Raw genomic sequence first — 24,183 nt, forward strand, 5'->3', positions numbered from 1 at the left:
TTATTTTTAGGGTTTGGCAGATTATTTTACATGATAATTTAAATACCGGTTGTACTACTAGAAAGTACTTAAGTTCGTATTTATGCATGCCGATTTCAGATATCGGAATTATTCTGTTTATATACCGATTTACGATTTATCGGAAATCGGTCAAATCGGATCAATATTTTTTACCGGTTTTTGAGCAATTTATCGGCGATTTTTGAAAAATCGACCGATTTCTAGAACCAAGGCATACGTTTGTAATTTCAATAATAAAAATTAATTAATTAATTACACACGCACATGCAGGAGTCGAACTCAACTCAGGAGCTCTCGTAACAATAGTTTCAATAAATTCTGCATATATTTAAACATTATGGTAAATTAGAAGTTCATAAATAAATACCTTATCAGTTGTGGTTTTTCATATTTTCGAGTTTTTTTAAGCAACTTATAATTTTGATTTTGATATTAATTATTATTTTAAACAAAAGTGACGTTTACGATTTTAAATTTAAATATAATAAATTTACGTGAGTGTATTTAGATCAACTGAATAACAAATATTTTGGTATAGTAGTTCGATTCTGATAACAAAATTTTAGGAATACACGAGCCGACTATTTTTTTTGACAAGTGCACAAAGTTTTCATTAAATTGAAAATATAGTACAGCCGGGACAAATCCCCAACTGTTTATATAACAGGTGGTAAAACAAATGATATACTAAAAATAATTAGATAATTTGTTTCCTGATCATTTAACATATAGAATTTTAAAATTCTTGAAGCTAAAAACGAAATCAAAGACATCCTAAACGATCCAAATTGCACAAGCATCTCTAAAAATAACAACATCGCAATTGACCATATCACATAAAAACTATGGTTAGCCCAATGTTCAGAAACACCAATCGCATAAAATGAGATTAGAGAAGCGGCACCACAACTATCTACATGTCGGACACCAGCTATAAACATGCTGAAGGCACCCCAGCTATCTACATGCCGGATACCATCTATAGACATGCCGAAAGTGTAAATCCATGAAAGATGAACAGTCTTTGGTTGTGAAAGGTGAGCTCTTGCAATAATCACCACCGTCCCAGATTCGATGCAGGTTTTGCAGATCAGCAAAAATATCAATAAATTCGTCCTCAACAGATCCAACAGCAGATAAACTCAAACATGAATAAACAAAAACAAAACAAACACTCCAAAAGGAGAGACAAAACACACACTTCAAAAAGAGAGACACATAAACACCCAAAAAATTGGGTTTTGTTGAAAGTAAATTAACGAGAATACAAGAGAATGAAGGGGTTGAGGCTTTCCACCGAAGAAAACCAGTGAAAGCCCCTCGATTTACTTGAAAATGGACAAACCCTAGCAGAGGGGAAGAAAGGAGGGAGGCGGCGGTTGTATATCAACAATTTCCTAGCTGACTATTTTTTATTTAAAGTATCTTTAATTATTTAAACCTTACTGTTGACGGAGGAATTTGGGAGCAACAAAGTCTGAGGTTCGTAGCCGGAAACAAGATCTGTGATGGCGGTTCTTCGTCGGAAACGTGAACAGTAATCCATGGATTCGATGAACAGTATTCGTCGGAATAGATGAACAGTGTTTGGTGGTGATGGTTATTGGGGGCTGAGATTGTTTAGGGTTAGTGGTGGCTCATTTGCGCTCTCGCTTCTGACCCCCTACAATTTGCTTACGTACCCCTATTTATAGGGGATCAAGCCCACGTAGTTCTTGGGGAACAAGAAACCTAATGGGCTTAGATTTCTTATCCCGGGGCCCAGTAGGAAACCCACTGGAAATCGTCTTCTACTAGCTTTAGGAATGTCCGCCGATGAGGTCCAACCACAAAGTCCCAAGGCTCGTCTGCGGCTTCGAGACTTCACGGATAAGGCATCTCCCTGGCCAAGGATAACCCTCCGCTGCCAGCTGTTTCTCTAGTCCGCGGACGCAGGTATAGCCGTGGTTCACCCCAAATGTTGGACGCATCCTTGTCCCCCGATAAGGAGCCCCTACCAGATTGCAGGACAAGTGATCTCAAGCTTTTGGGTGCAAAGTGCAGGATACTCTAAAGTCTCCCAACGAGGACACCCGTTGACTACAGAGACAGAGCTCCCAAAGCACACACCAGATTTCACCCCACATCCCCAATGAGGACACCCATTGACTACGGGAGGAGGCCTTCAGTCCAGGCATACCCCTGGAGGTCTTTGACCACGGACACCGCCTTTCCTGTAGATGTGCTACAGGAAGGAGTTCTTCAATAGAATACCTGCATCAAATAGGTTAGTAATAATAATCTCCATCTTCCTTGAATCTTCCACAGAGCCCGTTCAAGTAATCATGTTGAAATCTTCCTAAAACATATTATCAACTCAGGGCGCGCCCTAAGTTTCCACGGCTATACCTGCGTCCGCGGACTAGAGAAACAGCTGGTAGCGGAGGGTTATCCTTGGCCAGGGAGATGCCTTATCCGTGAAGTCTCGAAGCCGCAGACGAGCATTGGGCCTTTGTGGTTGGACCTCATCGACGGACATTCCTAAAGCTAGTAGAAGACGGTTTCCAGTGGGTTTCCTACTGGGCCTCGGGATAAGAAATCTAAGCCCATTAGGTTTCTTGTTCCCCAAGAACTACGTGGGCTTGATCCCCTATAAATAGGGGTACGTAGGCAAATTGTAGGGGGTCAGAAGCGAGAGCGCAAAGGAGCCACCACTAACCCTAAGCAATCTCAGCCCCCAATAATCATCACCACCAAACACTGTTCATCTATTCCGACGAATACTGTTCATCGAATCCATTGATTACTGTTCATGTTTCCGACGAAGAACCGCCATCACAGATCTTGTTTTCGACTACGAACCTCAGATTTTGTTGCTCCCAAATTCCTCCGTCAACAAATTGGCGCTAGAAGGAGGGGCTAATCAAGATCTGCAACTAGGAGGAAGGATGTCTCAATATCGTGATGGAAGTTTTTATGATGGAAGTTCTGAGGAAGATTCCGATCACGGCTATGAACATGAACCCTACGTTCCGCCAATGACTGATCGTCCTACTCCGGATGTTGGGGGACAGCCGTATGTACTCATCAGCAACGCCGACTTGTTGGAACAACTGTATCGCATGGGCGATGCTTTGAATGGTTTCGATTCAAGGTTGAGCACCGTGGAGCGACGCAAGACCAGGAGGGGCCTTCGCCGCAGCCGTACAATTCATGCACCTGGAAAAGCACCTATGACTGATAGGGATGCCTCAGCCGGCCACGGCCGCACCGGAGGAGGGCGTGTGCCGATAACCCCGCGCCGCCTGGACTATTCCAATGACACGTCCCCAATCATCGAGCTAGTGGAGGAAGATGCTGATGGTCGGGAAATTCTGCGGGCGGATAACCAGGGAGCCACCTATCCGCACCGGTCTGAACGTAGTCTTGAGGAACGCCGACAGGCGAAGTCGATGCCGGAGAATCAGCAATGGGGCTTCGCAGCTTTGAAAGATCGCTTGGGGATCCGCTTGGGCGATGATGATTTAAGAATGTTGTTGCTTGAATGGCAAAAAGAAGCTGATCGTGGAGATGTGACGACCCATGATACAACGCGTGTGCCCCTGAATTCCCAGAAAAATCGGGAGTGGCACCGCGATCATGAGAGAGCTCCTCCCCGCAGATTGTTGGATCGATATGGTCATGGGTATGGAAGCGATCGTTGAAGAAGGCCTCAATGGAGGGGAAGAGGTGGAGGTCGAGGTAGGTACTTAGATGGATACCGTCGCGACAATTATTGCGGCCACCTTGATTCCCGCTGGCATAATCGAGCAGACAACTATAACTATGCGGAACATGATGATCACAGAGATGTGGAAAATTATGATCGCGGCACGGCTCGAGGCCACGGTCGGGGTCAAGAAGAAAATCAGGGGAGAGATCAAGGTCGGAACCCCGAAGTAATTGTGATACCCGAAGACGCCCAGAACACGAACCAGCAGCAAGCCCCTCCAGGGGGGAACCAAGTAGAGGTACCTCCACTACAACCCCAAGGCCCGCAGCCTCAAATGCAGACCATTCCGGGTGTGGGAACTTTCAATGTGGGAGATCTAAAAAGGCTGCTTAACCACCTGGAAAGCAGAGTGACGGCCATAGCAGAAATCCCTTCCCCATTCTCAGTGGCGGTAATAGAGGCACAGTTGTCGGCCGGGTATCGCAACACCACTAGCGATCTCCGTTTCCACGGAAACTCAGATCCTGTAGAATTCCTGGGTCGTTTTAATATAGAGATGGATGTGTACCAAATCCCGGACTTGGCTCGATGTCGTCTCTTGGCGGCAACTTTTAGAGAAAGCGCTCAACAGTGGTTTCAAAAGCTCGGTCCAGGAGTGATCACTTCCTGGGATCAGATGAAAACTCTGTTCTTGACCAAGTTCCAAGCCGCGGTAAGATATGCGCCCTTTGTCACAACTCTTGTCAATGTTAGGCAAAGGGAAAATGAAAGCTTGACATCGTACTTCAAAAGGTTCAACGCTGAATCTACCAGCGTGAGGGGGGCGTCAGACGAAGCCTTGAAAAGCTTTTTGATCACAGGATTAAGGGTTGGCTCGGATTTTTGGAAGCACTTACAAGGGAAAGACCCGGCTACTCTAGCAGATGTCTTTGCTTTGGAAGAATCGTTTAAAGCCTTAGAACAATCTATGGCAGAGGTACAACCGACTTCGCAGGCAAGCCAGAGAAGCAAAGCAAGGAAGAGAGATAGGTCTCCAAGCCTACGGTACAGAAGGGGCAGTTGGAGCCCAGACCGGGTGAATACCGCGAACACGAGGAGGGGATGGAGTCCTCCCTCAAACTATGACTAAAGAACAAGTCGGTACATGCTTTTGGTCACATCTATCGAGCATATCTTCGAGATAAACAAAAATAGAGGGCTATTTAGAAAACCCGAAGCTTTATCATCATGGCAAAGCAAAGACAAGAAAAAGTATTGTGAATACCATGAATCATCTGGACATAACACGCATGAGTGTCGACATTTAAAAGATGAGATCGAAGCGCTTATCAAAGAAGGACTGATATGGATCGCACCACAAAGAAACAAAAACAAGAAGAAAAGGATATTTCAATGAACACGATCAATCCAGAAACGTAAACTTTGAATCTCAAATTCCTTAGATCAATCCAGAAACTAAGTAATTTGAATCTAACCTTCAAAATAATCCAGTAATTGAAGTTTAGAAGAAAGAAAACTAATCATAGTTTATCTCAAAACATAATCATCACATATCTCTTAAAAGATTACATGAGAGGGATATTTATAGGCTAACCAATAACCTAAACCCAACAGAATTCCAAGAGAAATTCAATATCAGCTTGAATTAGCCAATATCTGAATCCTTTCAGGAAACAAATTTAAAATCCAAATCCAAATAGAAAACATATAAAAACAGAATCCAAATAGGAAAATAAAATCCTAAGTGCTTAAAGCAAGAAAAACCCTTTCAAGTGAAAGGTAAAAACTTGCAAGCCAAAAGTCGAATTATTAATTGTATAAGCCAAAATAGGTCAGCCCATGCTGGTTGTTGAGCTGAGTGACAAAGCTTCATTCGTTCCTTCATCATGCTTTGTTGTCTAAGTAAGTTTTGTGACCCATATTTGTCTCTTGTCATTGTCAAACCCCATTGTAGTGAGCAACAGATTAATAGGCTGATCCTCAACCAAATTTCCTTTCATATTCACATCATTCTCCCCCTCATCAAAAAAATTTGCCCTCAAATTCACATCATCCAAGTAAGGAGAAAGGTCACCCACATTAAAAGTTGCACTAACACCGCCAAAGTTACTTGGTAGATCTATCTTGTAAGCGCTATCTCCATAAGCTTCAAGTACCTCAAATGGACCATCTGCCCTTGGCATAAGCTTGTTCTTTCTCTTGCTTGGAAACCTTTCTTTTCGCAAATGAACCCAAACAAGATCTCCAGGTTTGAATACAGGTTGCTTACGCCTCTTGTCGGCTCGAGCCTTGTAAAGTGCATTCATCTTCTCAATCCTCTCCTTTACTTGCTCACAGGTCTTCTTAAAGACATCCAAACGATTCTTGGCATCAGTATGAATATCATCTTTGTGTAAAGGAAGCAAATCAATTGGAAGAAATGGGTTAATACCATAAACCACTTCAAAAGGAGAACGAGAGGTAGTAGAAGAATGAGATCGATTATAAGCAAACTCGGCATGACATAACTTGATATCCCAATCCTTTTGAGTCTTGCCTACTAATCCACGAAGTAAGGTACCTAAAGTCCTGTTAGTCACCTCAGTTTGGCCATCCGTCTGAGGATGATGAGATGTGCTAAATAGCAACTTAGTTCCGAGCCATCTCCATAAACACTTCCAAAAGTGACTCAAAAACTTTGAATCTCGATCAGAAACAATGCTTCATGGAATACCATGCAAACGAACAATCTCCTTAAAATAGAGATCAGCAATATGTTGTGCATCATCCGTCTTAGTCATTGGAATAAAGTGAGCCATCTTTGAAAAACGATCAACGAAAACCATTATAGAATCCTTCCCTCTTTGCGTTCTTGGCAAACCAATGATAAAATCCATACTTACACTATCCCACGGAACTTCAGCAACAGGAAGTGGAGTATACAAACCCTTAGAAAATGTACTTTTGGCCTTTTGACAAGTAGCACATCTAGAAACCACTGATTGAACATCTCGAATCATTCGAGGCCAGAAAAAACTCTCATTTAACATATCCAAAGTTTTATGCACCCCAAAATGGCCGGCAATAGCACCACTATGTACTTCACGAACAAGTAACTCACGCACACCACAATGAGGAATACAAAGCTTATTCCCCTTAAAAAGAAACCCATCTTGAATGGTGTAATTCCGAGTTGGAGAACTGAATTCTTGTGCAAAATCAACATCAGATGCATACAAGCCTTTAAGAAGCTCAAAACCAAGAATTTGAGCATCAACCATAGCTAACAAATATGCCCTCCTTGAAAGAGCATCTGCCACGACATTAGACTTTCCTTCTTTGTATTTTGAGGAAAATGTGAAAGATTGAAGAAATTCCACCCATTTAGCATGACGATAGTTCAACTTTTGTTGTCCATTAATGAACTTTAGCGCTTCATGATCAGAATATAGCACAAAAGGTTTGGGACGCAAATAATGCGACCAATGATCCAATGCTCGGATAATAGCATAAAACTCACGATCATAATTAGAATAGTTGTGTTTTGCGCCAGTCAGCTTTTCACTAAAAAATGAAATAGGTCTTTTTGCTTGAATCAAAACAACACCTATACCAACTCCACTTGCATCACACTCAACCTCGAATAGTGTATTAAAATCTGGTAAGGCTAAAACTGGAGCATTAAAAAGCTTTTCCTTAATCTCATCGAATGCCTTTTGAGCTTGATTAGACCATTCAAACTCACCCTTTTTGAGTAGCTCGGTAATAGGAGCCGTAATAGAAGAAAAGTTTTTGATAAATCTTCTATAAAAAGAAGCCAATCCATGAAAACTCCGCACCTCATGCACGGTTTGAGGAACAACCCAGGAAGAAATAGCTATAACCTTTTCAGGATCAACTTGTATTCCACAATCAGAAATAATATAACCAAGAAACGAGATACGCGATACCATAAAAGAACACTTCTCGAGTTTACCAAAAAGTTTCTGGTCTCGCAACTTTTCAAACAAAAGTCTAAGGTGATGCATATGCTCAAATTTATCTCTACTATAAACCAGAATATCATCAAGATAGACAACGATAAATTTGTTTAGGAAAGGACGAAGTACCTCATTCATGAGCCGCATAAAGGAGCTAGGGGCATTGCAAAGACCAAAAGGCATCACCATCCACTCATATAATCCTTGTTTAGTTTTAAAAGTTGTTTTCCATTCATCACCTTCACGAATCCGCATTTGATGATATCCACTTCGAAGATCAATCTTAGAGAAAATTGTCGCACCATGCAACTCATCAAGCATGTCTTCTAATCGAGGCATAGGGAAACGATATTTGATGGTAATGTTGTTTACCGCTCTAGAATCAACACACATTCTCCATTTTCCATCCTTCTTTGGAACTAGCAAAGCGGGAACCGCACAAGGACTCATACTCTCGCGTACAAGACCTTTTTCAATCAAATCTTCAATTTGTCTCTGAAGCTCTTTAGAGGCCTCTGGATCACATCTATAAGCAGGTTTATTAGGTAAAGGAGCACCAGGAATAAGATCAATTGCATGCTCGATTCCTCGTACTAGAGGTAAACCAGTAGGTAACTCATCTGGAAAAATATCACCAAATTCAGCGAGCAAATCATGAAGAAGTGGATCGGAATCGCCTTGATTATGAGTTATTTTCTTTATAAACAAAGCATATGCTATACCCCCATTTGTAGCCGCCTCCTTTTCAAATTCTTTTCCTGACAAAAATAAGCTAGTTTTCTTCTTTGAATCACGCATATGTTCATAATACTCATTAGGAGACAAAGGTTGAAGTTTAATACGTTTACTCCCAACTTGTACCGAATAAACATTAGTATCACTTTCATGCATTACCTTTCTATCAAACTGCCATGGTCTTCCAAGTAAAAGATGACATGCACTCATAGGAATTACATCGCACCATAACTCATCCTTATAACTACCAATCAAAAAACTCACCAAGGCTTGCTTTTTCACGTCTAAACCCTTCGAGTCATCAAGCCAATTCAACTTATATGGTTTCTCATGAACATGAGTTGGAAGATTTAGCTTATTGACCATGTCAATGGATGCAATGTTCGTGCATGATCCACTATCAATAATCATATTGCAAGTCCGATCCCCAACTTTACACCTTGTGTGAAATAAGTTTTCTCGTTGATCAGTATTTGGTGTAGTCTCTGTGTGTAAAATCCTACGAACAACAAGCAAATTAGCATCATTCTCTACATAAGCAAGTTCATCTCCGTCATTATTGACTAATTTCTCTTGAGTCACTTCTGGGAGAAATTGTAAGAACTGTTCCTCTGCATCCCACTCCATGTATTGCTTCATAGTAAGAGTTCTTCTAGAAGGACACTCACTTGCAATATGTCCTTTACCTTGACACTTAAAACACTTTCGTCGACTATCGAACTCTTCTTTAAACACATACACTTTCTGCCTTTCAGCCTTCTTCTCGGCCGATGAAGAAGTCTCTGGTTGTGCAGTAAAGCCAGTCGATTGACTTTTCAGCGAAGCTTGTGTAGAGTCATCGGAAAAATTAGATTTAAACTGTCCAGTCCCTTTGGAAGTACCAGACCCAAACCCTTTAAAAGTAGATTTCAGTTTCTCCTCTTCTTGATGAGATTCTATTTTCATAGCTAGCTTGCAAACATCATTAAACGAGCTATATGAATGTAATTCTACCTTTTTAGCAATAGGTCGTTTTAATCCACGAATAAACCTTGCAATTTTCATTGTTTCTTTTTCCGCCAAGTCACAAATTAAGTATAATCTATCAAATTCAGCAACATACTCTGAAACACTCATTGTATCTTGAGAAAGGGAGGTGAGCTTCAAGTATTGTACCTGTTCGTAATCATCCAGAAGATACCTTGCTCGAAGTTTTTTCTTTAAAGTTGTCCAAGTCATGATCTTTTCTTTTCCAGATCTAGCTCTTCTTGCCTTCAGGTTCTCAAACCATAATCTTGCATTCTTTGTAAGTCTGATCGTAGCAATTTGAAATCGTGTCTTATCATCAAACCGCTTATAATCAGAAATCTTCTCAACTTGTCGAACCCATTCAAGAAAATCGTCTGGGCTGCCTAATCCTGTAAAATCATCAAGTTTAATCCCACGGTCATCAATTTTAAAGCTTTTCTCTTTAGGTGAAACAGAATCACCCGAATCAACAAGTTCATCATGTGTCTTGTCGTTTTGCACCTTAAGTAAAAGTTTACCAACCGCTTCCAATCTAGACTCTGTTGAATCAGCAAGCTTTTCCGTTCGTACATCTATATCCTCCAATTTTTTAATTAATTTCATGAGTAATTCATCGGTAGCCATATGAAAAATACGAAGGGGAAAAAAAATTCTGATGAACAGTGCACGTGAACAGTAACCCCGTGAACAGTACCCGTGAATAGTAAAAAAAAATTTCTTTTTCAGAACCTAGATCTCCCAACTATTAGGAAATTGGAGAAAAAAAAACCTTGGCTCTTGATACCAAATTGATGTGGATCGCACCACAAAGAAACAAAAACAAGAAGAAAAGGATATTTCAATGAACACGATCAATCCAGAAACGTGAACTTTGAATCTCAAATTCCTTAGATCAATCCAGAAACTAAGTAATTTGAATCTAACCTTCAAAACAATCCAGTAATTGAAGTTTAGAAGAAAGAAAACTAATCATAGTTTATCTCAAAACATAATCATCACATATCTCTTAAACGATTACATGAGAGGGGTATTTATAGGCTTAACCAATAACCTAAACCCAACAGAATTCCAAGAGAAATTCAATATCAGCTTGAATTAGCCAATATCTGAATCCTTTTAGGAAACAAATTTAAAATCCAAATCCAAATAGAAAACATATAAAAACAAAATCCAAATAGGAAAATAAAATCCTAAGTGCTTAAAGCAAGAAAAACCCTTTCAAGTGAAAGGTAAAAACTTGCAAGCCAAAAGTCGAATTATTAATTGTATAAGCCAAAATAGGTCAGCCCATGCTGGTTGTTGAGTTGAGTGGCAAAGCTTCATCCATTCCTTCATCATGCTTTGTTGTCCAAGTAAGCTTTGTGACCCATATTTGTCTCTTGTCATTGTCAAACCCCATTGTAGTGAGTAACAGATTAATAGGCTGATCCTCAACCAAATTTCCTTTCATATTCACATCAAGGACACCTTGGTGAATGGGTAGTCAAGGAAGTAAGGAAGCACAAGGATGACATAGCAAAGGAAGAAGAAAGGCGAGCCCCGCGCGGGTCGAACAATGATACTCTGGTAGAAAATAAATTCATCAGGGATGGCAGCATCCGAATAATCTACGGGGGAGATTCCGGGATGGAATACAGTAAACCGAGCCTTGGCAAGATACGCTAGGGAAGCTCGGTTCAGGCCTCTCACGGACATTCATATGGTGGAAACTCGACCGCCCAAATTATTTAAGGGCGAGTCCATGGATATTACCTTCAGAGAAACAGATGCCCGATGGGTACATCATCCCCACAATGATGCGCTGGTTATTTCCATCCAGATCGGAACCAAAAATGTCCATAGGGCCTTCGTGGATAACGGAAGCTCGGCAAATATCCTCTACAACAGCACCTTTAAGAAGATGGGGCTACCTGATCGGGATATGTCGGGGGAAGATTCGCGGGTCTATGGCTTTTCTGGCGCAGGAGTTAGAGTCATGGGATCGATTCGGCTGCCATGTACTTTGGGGGAAAGCCCGTTGTCGGTAACAAAGATGCTCGAGTTTAAGGTCCTGAATCAGGAATAGTCCCACAACGTGTTACTGTGATGACCTTTTCTGCGGGAAATGAGGGTTATTACTTCAATCCACCACCTAACCATCAAATTTCCAATGCCAAATGGGGTGGGAACTATAAAGGGTTCTCAGTATGACTCTTGGGAGTGCTACAGGCAAGCTATGAGAGGCTTTAGAAAAGACTCCCACGCCGAAGATACATCAGACGATGATCAAGAAAAGAGCATTGAGCAACCGATCGAGGAAATCCGAGTCCATTATTATGTCGAGCAAGAAGATGAGCGTCCCTCCGGGCCGCCCCCAGCAACGTTGTTCTTGGAAGACACGATCGGAATTGAGATGTTGGAAGAAGAGGAGGCCTCGAACACCATAGTCCAAGCAGATTTCAATGGGGAACGGTTAGAAGGAAGATTCGACGTCTTGCAAAGCCTCGAACACGATGAGCGTAAGGTAGATGCCCTTCTTCCTGAAGGAGCGCCCTTGCCCGCGAAACATATCAAGGAAGTTGATGCCCCTGCTATGTAGGGCGCGCCTTCCAAAGAAGTCGACGCTCCTCCTAAAAGGGGATGTGCCTTCTCTACAGGACAATGAAACCCATAATTCGCCCGACCTGGATCCCCGGATACCAATGCCAACGGAGAAGATGGGGCCAACAGAAGATACAATTGAAATCCCTGTCGATGAAAAAGATCCAAGTAAAGTTTTAAGAATAAGATCTCAGTTGGCACCAAGGTTGGAGGAGAGTCTTTCGATATTTCTCTTGGTGAACCTTGATGTATTTGCATGGAACCATTTTGATATGGTAGGAATTGATACAGAGGTAATGTACCACCGTTTGAATATCGATCCCAAGCATAAAGGGGTTCGACAAAAATGCAGGGCCATAAGCGGAGAGAGAGCTATAGCCTTAACAAAAGAAGTAGAAAGGCTCCTGGACGTCGGACTAATCGGGAATCCTTCTACCCAGAGTGGCTAGCAAACCCGGTGTTGGTAAAAAAGCCCAACGGTAAATGGAGAACATGTGTGGATTTCACCGATCTGAATAAAGTGTGTCCGAAGGATAGTTTTCCCTTGCCAAGAATCGATCAGTTGGTCGACGCCACGGCAGGACATGCCTTGCTCAGCTTCATGGACGCATACTCCGGGTATAATCAAATTCCCATGTATGAGCCCGACCAGGAGCACACCTCTTTTATTACTGATAGGGGACTCTATTGCTATATCGGAATGCCATTTGGTCTGATCAACGCCGGTGCCACTTATCAAATATTGGTAAACAAAATGTTCAAGAAGCAGATTGGAAAGACGATGGAAGTATATGTGGATGATATGCTCGTGAAGTCTAAAAAAGCGGAAGATCACATCGCCGACTTAGCTGAGATGTTCCATATTTTGAGAAAGTATAAGATGAAGCTAAACCCGCAGAAGTGTGTATTCGGTGTGGAATCAGGGAAATTCTTGGGATTCATGGTCAACCACCGGGGAATTGAGGCTAACCCAGCAAAAATCAAGGCTCTGTTGGACATGAAATCTCCCACCAGCGGGTACAGAGCTTGACAGGAAGGATTGCGGCCCTAAATCGATTTCTCTCAAAGTCATCGGATAGGTGCAAGTAATTCTTCAAGGCAATCAAAGGAAGGGGGAAGGATTTTCTGTGGACCCCTCAGTATGAAGAGGCTTTTCTGAAAATCAAAGAGCAGTTGGAAAATCCTCCAATGTTGGCCAAGCCAGAAGACGGAGAAACATTGATTCTTTACTTGGCGGTATCTGAATACTCCGTCAGCGCGGTGTTGGTGAAGAAAGAAGCAAGCCACCAGTGGCCCGTGTACTATGTGAGCAAAAGGTTGTTGGATGCGGAAACTAGGTATACCAACATGGAAAAACTAGTGTACGCTCTTATTCTTGCGGCACGAAAGTTAAGACCATACTTTCAGGCTCACTGAATAGAAGTTCGCACCGCTTATCCGCTTCAGCATATTCTACACAAACCCGAATCGTCGGGGAGAATGTTAAAATGGGCAGTAGAACTAGGACAATTCGATTTGGAGTATTGTCCTCGCACGGCAATCAAGGGACAAGCGCTGGCTGATTTCATACTTGAGTTTGATTCTGAAGTTGATGACAAGACCATAGTGTTGGCGGAACATTCCTCACAAGGAAATTCTCATGATGGTAAGAGGGAGGAACTCCCACACCCTTGGTGGATATTATATGTCGATGGGGCCGTGAACAATAATGGATCAGGTGCCGGGATTGTCTTGGTCACTCCGGAGGGGCACCGTTTGATGAGTGTTATCCATTTCAAGTTTTATGTCACTAACAATGATGCTGAGTACGAAGCTTTGATCAACGGTCTGAAATTAGCTCTGGAGGTGGGGGCCGTGAATCTGATAGTTCAGAGTGATTCCGAATTAGTTGTGAACCAGGTCAACGGAGGTTTCCAGGCCCGGGGACCAAGGACGGAGTTATATATGAGATGTTCCGTGAGAATAAAATAGTAATGCGGATGTTTTGGCCAAGATGGGATCACAGATGGACAGCGTCCAACTTGGGAAAATCCCTTTGGGAATCCAGGAGATCCCGAGTATTTCAGAGGTAGAGGTATTCCAGACACAAGAAATTCCGCAAGAGAGCTGGATGACTCTCATTCATAACTATATTCAAACAGGAGCTGTGCCGGGAGACAAGCTGCAGGCTCGACGTCTTCGATACCAGGCTGCCAAGTATGTTGAATATGATGGGGTATTATACAAGAGAGGATTTAACCAACCACTATTGCGCTGCGTAGATCTAGAGGAAGGAAACTACATCCTCAGAGAAGTACATGAAGGGATCTGTGACAATCACTCGGGGGGTGGTTCGTTGGCTTTAAAAATCCTCAGACAAGGATATTACTGGCCAACTATGAAAGAAGATGCCTTCAAGTATGTTCGGGCTTGTGACCGCTGCCAGCGATTTGCTAACTACTCTAACTCCCTGGCAACGTCTATCACTTCTTTGACAAGCCCTTGTCCTTTTGCCATGTGGGGGATCGACCTCATTGGAGAGTTGCCCAAGGAAAAGGGGGTGTGAAATATGCCATGGTGGCTGTTGATTACTTTACTAAATGGGCAGAAGCCATGCCTCTGGCCACAATCACAGCAAAGAAGATAAGGGATTTCATTTTCAACTCCATAGTCTGCAGATTTGGTATTCCATACAAGCTCATCTCGGATAATGGGAAGCAGTTCAACAGCAAAGAACTGAGAAAGATTTGTGAAGATTTGAACATCAAGAAAGATTTTGTCGCGGTCTACCACCCGCAAAGCAACGGTCAGACGGAAGCCGTAAACAAAATCATAAAATATACTTTGAAAGCTAAGTTGGAAGAAAAGAAGGGAGACTGGCCAGAAGAAATGCCCATGGTCCTTTGGTCTTACAACATAACTCCCAGATCGACTATAGGAGAGTCCTCATTTCTGCTGACTTATGGGTATGAGGCCATGGTTCCCGTAGAGGTGGGAGCCAGATCCCTCCGGAGAGACGTGTTTGTTATTGAAGATGCAAAAGTTAACCAGAGGCTCCACTTGGATTTGTTAGACGAAACCCGAACAAACTCTCAATTGAAGCTTGTTGCATATCAGCAGAGAATCGCAAGGTATTTTAATAAAAGGTAAAATCCGTGTCGTTCAAGGTTGGGGATCTTGTACAACTAAAGGTTATGCCTAACACTAAGATAGCTCAGCACGGGGTGCTTGGATCTAATTGGGAAGGACCGTACAAGGTCAATGCTATACTCTGGAAGGGAACCTATCGCTTGGAAGATCTGGATGGTAAACTTATTCCCCGAGCATGGAACGCGGAACATTTACGGAAGTATTATCAGTAGGGTGTGGTTGTGTCCCCCTTATTTTTATGCTTAATTCCTATGTAATAGACTAGTAGCAAATAAATTCCTCCTAGCCTAGGGGAGTAGTACATGTGACTGCGAACCTTGGAACTAGTAGAAAGAAGAAAATTTTCAAATAGTTTCCCCATAGAGCATAGTAGCCATGGGACTGGTGTAACTTGTACACTACAGCGCATTATCAATAAAAGAAAGAATTTACTTCAAATTGTCTTATCTGCTTGGCATAAAAAAAAATTCATTTGAGGAACACCAGAGGCGCGCCCTATGTTAAGGCGCGCCCTATTGAATAACTGTTACTTCATAATCAAGATAACATACTATGCATACATGAAAGGACACGTCTAAAAAACTGACGATGAGGGAATAAAAGTATATGGCTAGTCAAATAAGCTAAGGTAAAATTCCTCCAGATTAAAGCGCGCCCTTGGACTGGCACTTAAGTAAATTATCGCAAGGGAATCACTGATAAGAAAAAGTAATTATTTGCAAAAGAAATAAGGCGCGCCCTCATTGCTAAAATGTACGAGAAAAGAGTCTATAGATCTTAATAATATGGGGACAACTTTGAGATCACATAAAAAGAACTGACTGCAAATTCATGGAAACATGATATAAAGGCGCGCCGTCATGATTTTGGAAACATGAAATGGCCAAGAAAAAATTAAAGCGCCTTAACAAATTTTTATGCATACTGAAAAAGATAAAATCATATTAAGCCATACGAAATGTCATGATGCAAAGTTAAAAGGGTAGCAAAAAAATAAGTCATACAATTTTGCACAGCATCAAAAGAGGCCTGGCTCCTCAGAAGTATTTGAAAATTTAGTACGGATGCAGGATTAAACATAAATCAAGGCACACCCTGAGACTGGTATGTTGGAGGAATGGTTTGAAGAGGAACAGTAGGATCAACTTCAGGCACGTCCTTGGAAGGTTCCCCTCTTGGCGCGCCCTCATCTTCTTCCTCTAATCCAAGCTCTACCCTCCTCGCCTTGATTTCATCAGCATGCTCCTTCTTGAATTATATCATCTCAGCGACCGTTTCCTTCCCAAACTTCTCAAAAGTGTAGTCAGGATCATTGGCCACGAAACCAATCCTGTAGAAGTGGAAACCATTGGCAAAGGCTTTATCAGTTATTTCCCTCTTCTAATCAGGCCAGCCCATTTTCTGTTGCTCCTCCAGATACTCAATCCTCAAGTTGGCTCCACCAACCTCAGTGTGGAGAGAGGTAGCCTTTTTGTTGGCAATCTCTAGCTGAGAAGTAAGATTGGCCACCTCATCCTTGAGAAAGGAGATTTCGGAGTCCTTGGCTTTGATATCCTTGGCATGCAGAAAATCCTTGTCTTTGAGGGTGTTCCTTAAAATGTTATTGTCACCCTGCAGCCTCTCTAGGCGCGCCCTCTCTTCAAGAAGCTTGTCCACCACTCGGGTGGAGTGGACGAACAATTGGCAAGATGCTTTTATAGAAGCATGAGTGGCCTCTTCCAAGTCCATGGCTTGCCACTGTTCCACTTCTTCATCTGAAACGTGAAGGGAACCCATGAGGCCAAGAGAATTCAAAGCAGCAGATGAGCCTGAAGGCGCGCCCTCTATTCTATGCCTTTTAGGCTCGCCCTGTTTATCCGTCAGGTCAATCACGGGCCTTTTCAGGACATGAGTTGTTTGAGGAATAGGAGTTGGATTTGGGATGGATGACTGTGCTGCAGGAGCATCCTTCTTTGGCTTAGGCTTGGGTTTGTCACCAGGGCGCGCCCCGAAGGATTTGGGAATTCTTGGAGGAGCCATTTCTGCATAAAACACCGAACATGTTAACTAAACGTAACAGTTAGGTGTGCTGAATAAAGCAATAAATAAAGACGATTGACAAAGGTAACATTGATAAATATGTATAAAGTGCTACGCCTAGAGAGAAAGGGTGCGCCCTAAGGGGCGGAAAGATTAACCACATCAACAAGAGTTTATATCTATTATGCTAATACAAAAACTAACAGAAAGGAAGCTAGGACGCGTCAATTATAGAAAGGCGCGCCTTCAGACTTTGCAATGACTGGACCTGAAGAATCTTGGCCTTGAAAAGAGCTGTCTTCTGCTTCATCTTCTTCTTCTTCAGCCTCTTCTTCACTATCTAGGTCAATGACACGGGAAACAGGGGCACCTTTCCTAAATTTTACATATTTACACTTCGTTCCTACTTGGTCAGAAAGGATTCCTACTCGCATCAAATTGGTCCGGGTGACTAAGGTTTTTAAGTTCCACCTGTCAGCAGCCACTCTGAGAAGGGCTTCAGCTTATTTTTTGGGCTCGCCCTTAAGTGGTTTGGAACTGGTCTGTCTGAAAAAGTATAAAGATGTAAAAAAGGAAGAAGGAACATAGAAATAATGTAGGGAAAAGAAATAAAGGGCGCGCCCTAACTTGGTGACTTATTGAATCTTATCCTTAATCTGGGAACGTCGTACAAGTAAAAAAAGTTTTCCTTCCAGCCTTTTTCGTGGCTGAGCTTGCCAGAGGAGAAACCCTTCTTATTGTGTTGCTTGTCCACAACCAAGTAGTAATACCCGTGGTCAGACTTTCTCAGGTTGAAAAAATAAGTGACTTTAGCCTTTGAAGGCTGAGGAAAACCCAGGTCCGTGTAGAGAATGAACAGGGACAGAATAAATTTATAGCTGTTGGGAGAGAGTTGGAGTGGAGCCATGTCGTAAAGTTCTATCACTTCCCTAAGATAAGGATGTAAGGGCGCGCCTACTCCTAAGGATACCAGCTTAGGGCTGATTACCATTCTAGGGATTTTAAAGTTATTCCCATAGTTGAAGATGTGGGGACGCATCATGCTTAAAGGGCGCGCCCATATGCCTTCCATATCATAAAATTCAATGAGCCATCCCAGTTGCTCATCTGAACAAGCTGAGGACAGGCCCACGCAAAAAAGCTTCCCATGCTCCTTCCTGAAGCGTTTCTTCACAGCTTCGTTGCAAGGTTCAAATTCATCCCAATCAAAATCTAATTCACTGTCAGAAATTTCCCAGTGTTGGAAGGGGATTGGGGAAGGTTCAGGAGAGGTGGAAAACTGGAAGGAGTCCTCATCAAAGAAATTTGCTTCATTGCGAAGTGGCGATGCATTTCCTTCAGGCGCGCCCTCAGAAATAGGAGTGGTAGGCGCGCCCTGTGTTTTTTGTGGAGATAGGCTTGGAGAAACAGCCCTGTAGGAAACTTTGGAAGGCCCGACATTTACATTGACGCCCCTCTCAACACCCCTATACCTGTCAGCATTCAAACTCTCGAACCAGTCATCGTCGTCCAATTCTGTACTAGTTGGGGCTGGGGATCTATCCTTTTGGACTAGTTTCTGCTTCCCATGTCTGCAAGATAAAGGAATGTTGTTCGTGGAAGAGCTTTCTGAAGAATCTGCCATCAAGGTCCCCTTTTTAGAATCTTGAACAAGGCGCGCCACCCGATTCAGAAATTCAGGGGTATGATGAGCGTTTGGAGGCTGGGGATCAAAGTAAGTGTTTGGAGGTGAATAGATTCCTAAATTGATAAGGAAGTTCTTGAAAGGGTGAAAAGGAGAGGACGTGCCCTCGTCTTCCAGCTGTCAAGAAAACCAAAAAAAATGTTGAGGGCGCGCCCAATACGAAAGAACGAGATACGAAAGTATAAAGAAAGCAGAAAAGGTAGGGGTAAGCTTAAGAGAAGGGTATTTCCTATGATCTATGTCAGCTTCCTTCTAAGACGAGCCTTCTCATGAGAAGGCGCGCCATAAATAAAATCCTAGTCTATTCTAAAGGATGTGTTTAACTACAAACAGGCGCGCCATGTTATGTTCATGCGCAGATTATAAGAGGCTAAAGATAGGGCGCGTCCTAAGTTACTGGTGGTGTCCGTGGTCAGAGACCTCCAGGGGTATGCCTGGACCAAAGGCCTCCTCCTGTAGTCAATGGGTGTCCCCATTGGGGATGTGGGGTGAAATCTGGTGTGTGCTTTGGGAGCTCTGTCTCTGTAGTCAACGGGTGTCCTCGTTGGGAGACTTTGGAGTATCCTGCACTTTGCACCCAAAAGCTTGGGATCACTTGTCCTGCAATCTGGTAGGGGCTCCTTATCGGGGGACAAGGATGCGTCCAACATTTGGGGTGAACCACGGCTATACCTGCGTCCGCGGACTAGAGAAATAGCTGGTAGCGGAGGGTTATCCTTGGCCAGGGTGATGCCTTATCCGTGAAGTCTCGAAGCCGCAGACGAGCCTTGGGCCTTTATGGTTGGACCTCATCGGCGGATATTCATAAAGCTAGTAGAAGACGGTTTCCAGTGGGTTTCCTACTGGGCCTCGGGATAAGAAATCTAAGCCCATTAGGTTTCTTGTTCCCTAAGAACTATGTGGGCTTGATCCCCTATAAATAGGGGTACGTAGGCAAATTGTAGGGGGTCAGAATCGAGAGCGCAAAGGAGCCACCACTAACCCTAAGCAATCTTAGCCCCCAATAATCATCACCACCCAACACTGTTCATCTATTCCGACGAATACTGTTCATCGAATCCATCGATTACTGTTCACGTTTCCGACGAAGAACCGCCATCACAGATCTTGTTTCCATCTACGAACCTCAGACTTTGTTGCTCCCAAATTCCTCCGTCAACACTTACCATGGTTAGTTTTCATTATAATAAAGGTTAAAAATGTCATTTTCACATTTTTTATTTATCCTGTCTCTCCGCTTATTATCTCTTCTTTATTTCTTAAATTACCCTACACTTATTTTTTCTATTTTTCATTTCAAATTAGTCTCCACTTATTCACTTTTTCCCCATTTTTTATATGCACTTCATCACTTCTTAATTATCCACGTCTATTAATCTTATCTCACCTCCATTTCTTATTTATCATTATACCACTAATCAGTAGTGTTGTAGAAATTGGCGTATTAACCGATAAATCGACCGAAATGTCGGCTGGAGAGATGTTGCTGATCTAATACCCGCTAATCGCTACAATAAACGTTTTGTTGATATCGGTCAAAAGTCGGGCCAGAAATCGGGAAAGTCAACAACATATCAATTATTATACATACAAAAAAAGTCGGACACAAACAGAACTGGGTCTTGAAGCTTGATATTTCTGGAGGAGAGGAGAGAAAAAAGGTATACAAACCTAACACAATCGACAAAGAAGAACCTATCAATATCAGAATCCAGAGGTATTGATTTCAATTTCCTCTACTTCTATGTTTTAACTTTGATTCTTGTTTCTTATAAATAATAGTTATAACCATATATAGGTCTTTTTAATTATTATTTGTTGATTGAGATATGTATAGATTTCTATATGAACTTCGAAGGTTGTAGAATGGATAATGGTTCTTGTGTCTATATTTTGTTCTATCATCCCCAATCTGACTTTAGGGATTCATAATTTTTCTTAAGTTGAATGAGTTATGAGTTAAGGAATTTGTAAATTGACTATCTTTTTTTAATTAACATAGCATAAGCAATACTAAATTTTTATCGTATAGACTTCACCATAGACCATAGTTGATAATTGTTTTGGTTTTTTAATTGTTCTTGTAGAGTTACAGAATGGAAAACTCTCCTGATTGTAATTCATCCGCTGTTGATGATCCAATAAAGTGTAATTCTGAAGATATGGGATGGGAATTTGGTGAAATGGTTATAGCAGGAAATTCACAGAGGGTTAAATGCAAGTTATGGAGCAGAGTACTCAGTGGAGGTGTTTTTCGCCTAAAACAACATATAGCTCGTGTTAAAGGGAATGTAGTATCATGTGATAAATCTTCTCCGATAAACCAACTAAAATGTAAACGAGCATTGGAGGAGATTAAGATCACCAAAAAAAACAAAAGGAAGACACATGAAGAAATCAGGAAAGATGTTAATATCACAGTAGATGACAATGAGTTTGATGATTGTGTTGAGATAGACGGTGTGAGCAAGAAACCACACCCACTTTGTCCAATTGATCAATATACAAGAGCAATATCCTCATCTGACAAAAAAATACAACAACATATTAATGAGGTATTGTTCAAGAGCAGAACGAACGAGGTGCACACATATCTAGTCAATGGGTTTATGAATCTGGGATTCCATTTAATATAATTAACAATGATGGTTTTCGTATGTTTGTTGAGGCTGTAGGACAATTTGGTCCTGGGTACATACCAGCAACTCAATATCAGTTGAGGGAACATCTGTTAAAGCAAGCTGTTTATAATACAAAAGAAAAATGAAGGCACAGGAGGATGAATGGAAGGATGGGGGATGTTCCGTTATGACTGATACATGGTCCGACAGAAAAAGACGAAGTATAATGAACTTGTGCGTTAATTACAATATTGGAACTACTTTTTTATCTTCAGTTGAATGTTCATTGGAGGCACATACAGGAAAGTTTATATTTGACTACGTAGACAAGTGGATTGAAAATGTTGGAAGTAAAGCTGTGATACAAGTTGTGACTGACAATGCTACCAATAACTTTGTTGCAGCTAGACTCTTGAAGCAAAAGAGACCAAACATATGCAGGTAAAGTTCCAAATTTTAAGGTTGTGGTTGACCAGGCAAAGTCTTTAACTATATATATTAATGCACATCATAAAACTTTGGTGTTGATGAGAAAGTTTACAAAAAAGGGATATTGTGAGGCCAGGTGTTACCAGGTTTGCAAGTTCTTTCCTTACGATGCAAAGTATGTTAGAAAAGCAGGAAAGTTTAAAATATATGTTTCTTTCTACTGAATGGAGTAGTTGTAAGTATGCTACTCAACCAAAGGGAATAGCAGCGTATAATACTATAGTTAGCCAATCTTTCTGGACCAATCTCTCATTTTGTGTAGAAGTTTTTAAGCCGTTATTTAAGCTGCTAAGACTTGTGGATGGTGATTTGAGACCGTCAATGGGTTTCATTGATGGTCAAATTAAAGATGCTAAAAAAGAAGTCATTACAATTTGTAAAGATGTAAAAGAAACATATAATCCTATTATCTACATCGTTGATTCAAGGATTAAAGATCGACTTGACGAGCCATTGCATTTGACTGGATATCTCTTGAACCCTTACTACTATTATAGAGATGATGAAGCGAAAAATGATTCTAATTGCATGGGAGCGTTCATAACTTGTGTTGAGGCCTTCTTCCCTGATGATTTTCAAACTCAAAATGTGGTCTCTAATATTGAGTTGCACAAGTATAAGGCAATGGAAGGTATATTTTTAAAAAAGTTATCCATTTCGGGAAGAATTAAGAATGATGACGATTTTAATCCAGGTAATAACTTTAAATATATGCCATCTTTCACTTAATTGACTCCATTTATGGTTAAAGTAAAATTCATCAGTTTTAATTATTCTTTGTCATGATAGTTGCTTGGTGGTCTAATTATGGATCCGAGACACCAAATTTACAAAAAATGGCAATGAAAATACTTGGCCTGACCACGAGTTCTTCAAGATGCGAGAGGAATTGGAGCACCTTTGAAGGGTTTGTAATTGTTAAATTATTGTTATTGTATTTATGCTCACTTTCAATATAAGGTCCTCAGGTTTTTTAAAACTATCTTTTTATTGTTAGATTCATACCAAAAAGAGGAATAGGCTGGATTCAGAGAGATTGAATGATCTTGCATATGTCAAGTTTAATTCCAAGCTTCTTAACAAAAATAAAAAATTGAAGGAAAATTGTGATCCATTATTAGCAAATGATGCTCGGATGGCTCAAGAGTGGATTGTGGATGGTGGCGATGATGATGAGTCTGAAGGTTCTACAATCACCTGCAATGAGATAAACATCAGTAATGATCCAATTAGAGAACTCGATGAAGATGATTTTCTTTCTGAAGTCGAGGAACCGTTCTTTAATGTTGATCATCTGTTTGGTGATTTACATAATGAACGCTGGTAACACTTTTGACTGCCTGGTTTCACCTTTTGGGTTGCGTAGTTGCTATCATTAGTTTTAGAATTCCACAAGGGATTTATAGTATAGAAAAAAGCACAATTTTTTATAGTGCTCTGGATATAAAATATTAGGAGGGATGTACTTTTGGTTGTAAGTATTTTCAATGTAATGGTTAAATGACTTAATGTATTTAACTAGGATTATATTTTTGCAGTTAACTAATGCATATAACTAAAGTTATGGTTTTGCAGTTGATTCTTTTTTGTAAGAGCCATATTTTCATTCAGAAGTTTGCTGAAATCTTACATATTTTTTATACTTACGCACATAAATTTAAAAATAAATAATAAATTACTTCTGATTTCTCACCGATTTATCATTCCGATAAATCCCCGATTTCCGATAAATCGCTATAAGGTCCCTCCACCGATTTTATCCGATAAGCGATTTCTGTAACCTACTAATCAGTGCTTTTCTTTTGTTATTTTTCAGTAATTTTTAATGTTTCTCTTTTTTTTGAAGTCAATAATTAATATCAATATACATAACTTAATAACCAACTCTATACTTTAATTAAACATAATTTAAGTTAATTACGGTAAAATCTCTATACATTAATATTCTTTGGACTGAAAAGATTATTATAAAGAATTTACTGGTTAGTATAGGTTAAAATATAAATAAGAATTTCACAAAACTCATTTTTCAAGTTTTAATCTTTCCTTTTTATTTTCTCACAATACCAATACTAGAATGAAAATCAGGTCGGATATGACATAATCTATATCCAAACCCAAATTTTTTACTATACTTAAACCCGGTCAAAGGAACTTTGATTTGAATTCGGGTATTCGAAACACGATTTTTTTATTGAATATAAACCTACCCCAATCCGATAATATATGTAATTTAGGGTTGAATAC

General features: G+C 41.0%; 1 protein-coding gene and 2 pseudogenes across 1 annotated transcript; 2 read left to right on the plus strand and 1 right to left on the minus strand.

The window, feature by feature from the left end:
* Window positions 1-5,610: 5,610 nt before the first annotated feature.
* Window positions 5,611-10,038, minus strand: LOC141725139 (uncharacterized; annotated as a pseudogene).
* A 3,435-nt stretch (window positions 10,039-13,473) lies between these two features.
* LOC141725146 (uncharacterized) lies at window positions 13,474-13,965 on the plus strand. Its single transcript, XM_074527577.1, has one exon. The coding sequence runs from the start codon at window positions 13,474-13,476 to the stop codon at window positions 13,963-13,965; it is 492 nt and encodes a 163-aa protein (XP_074383678.1).
* A 6,957-nt stretch (window positions 13,966-20,922) lies between these two features.
* On the plus strand, window positions 20,923-23,263 carry LOC141725151 (uncharacterized; annotated as a pseudogene).
* The last annotated feature ends 920 nt before the right edge of the window (window positions 23,264-24,183 follow it).

Source organism: Apium graveolens, chromosome 5 (genome assembly GCF_009905375.1).
Source record: "Apium graveolens cultivar Ventura chromosome 5, ASM990537v1, whole genome shotgun sequence".
NCBI classification, from domain to species: Eukaryota; Viridiplantae; Streptophyta; class Magnoliopsida; order Apiales; family Apiaceae; genus Apium; species Apium graveolens.

Coding starts and splice junctions, on each gene's coding strand:
- LOC141725146 (XM_074527577.1), top strand. CDS start 13,474: ATGTTAAAATGGGCAGTAGAACTAGGACAATTCGATTTGGAGTATTGT.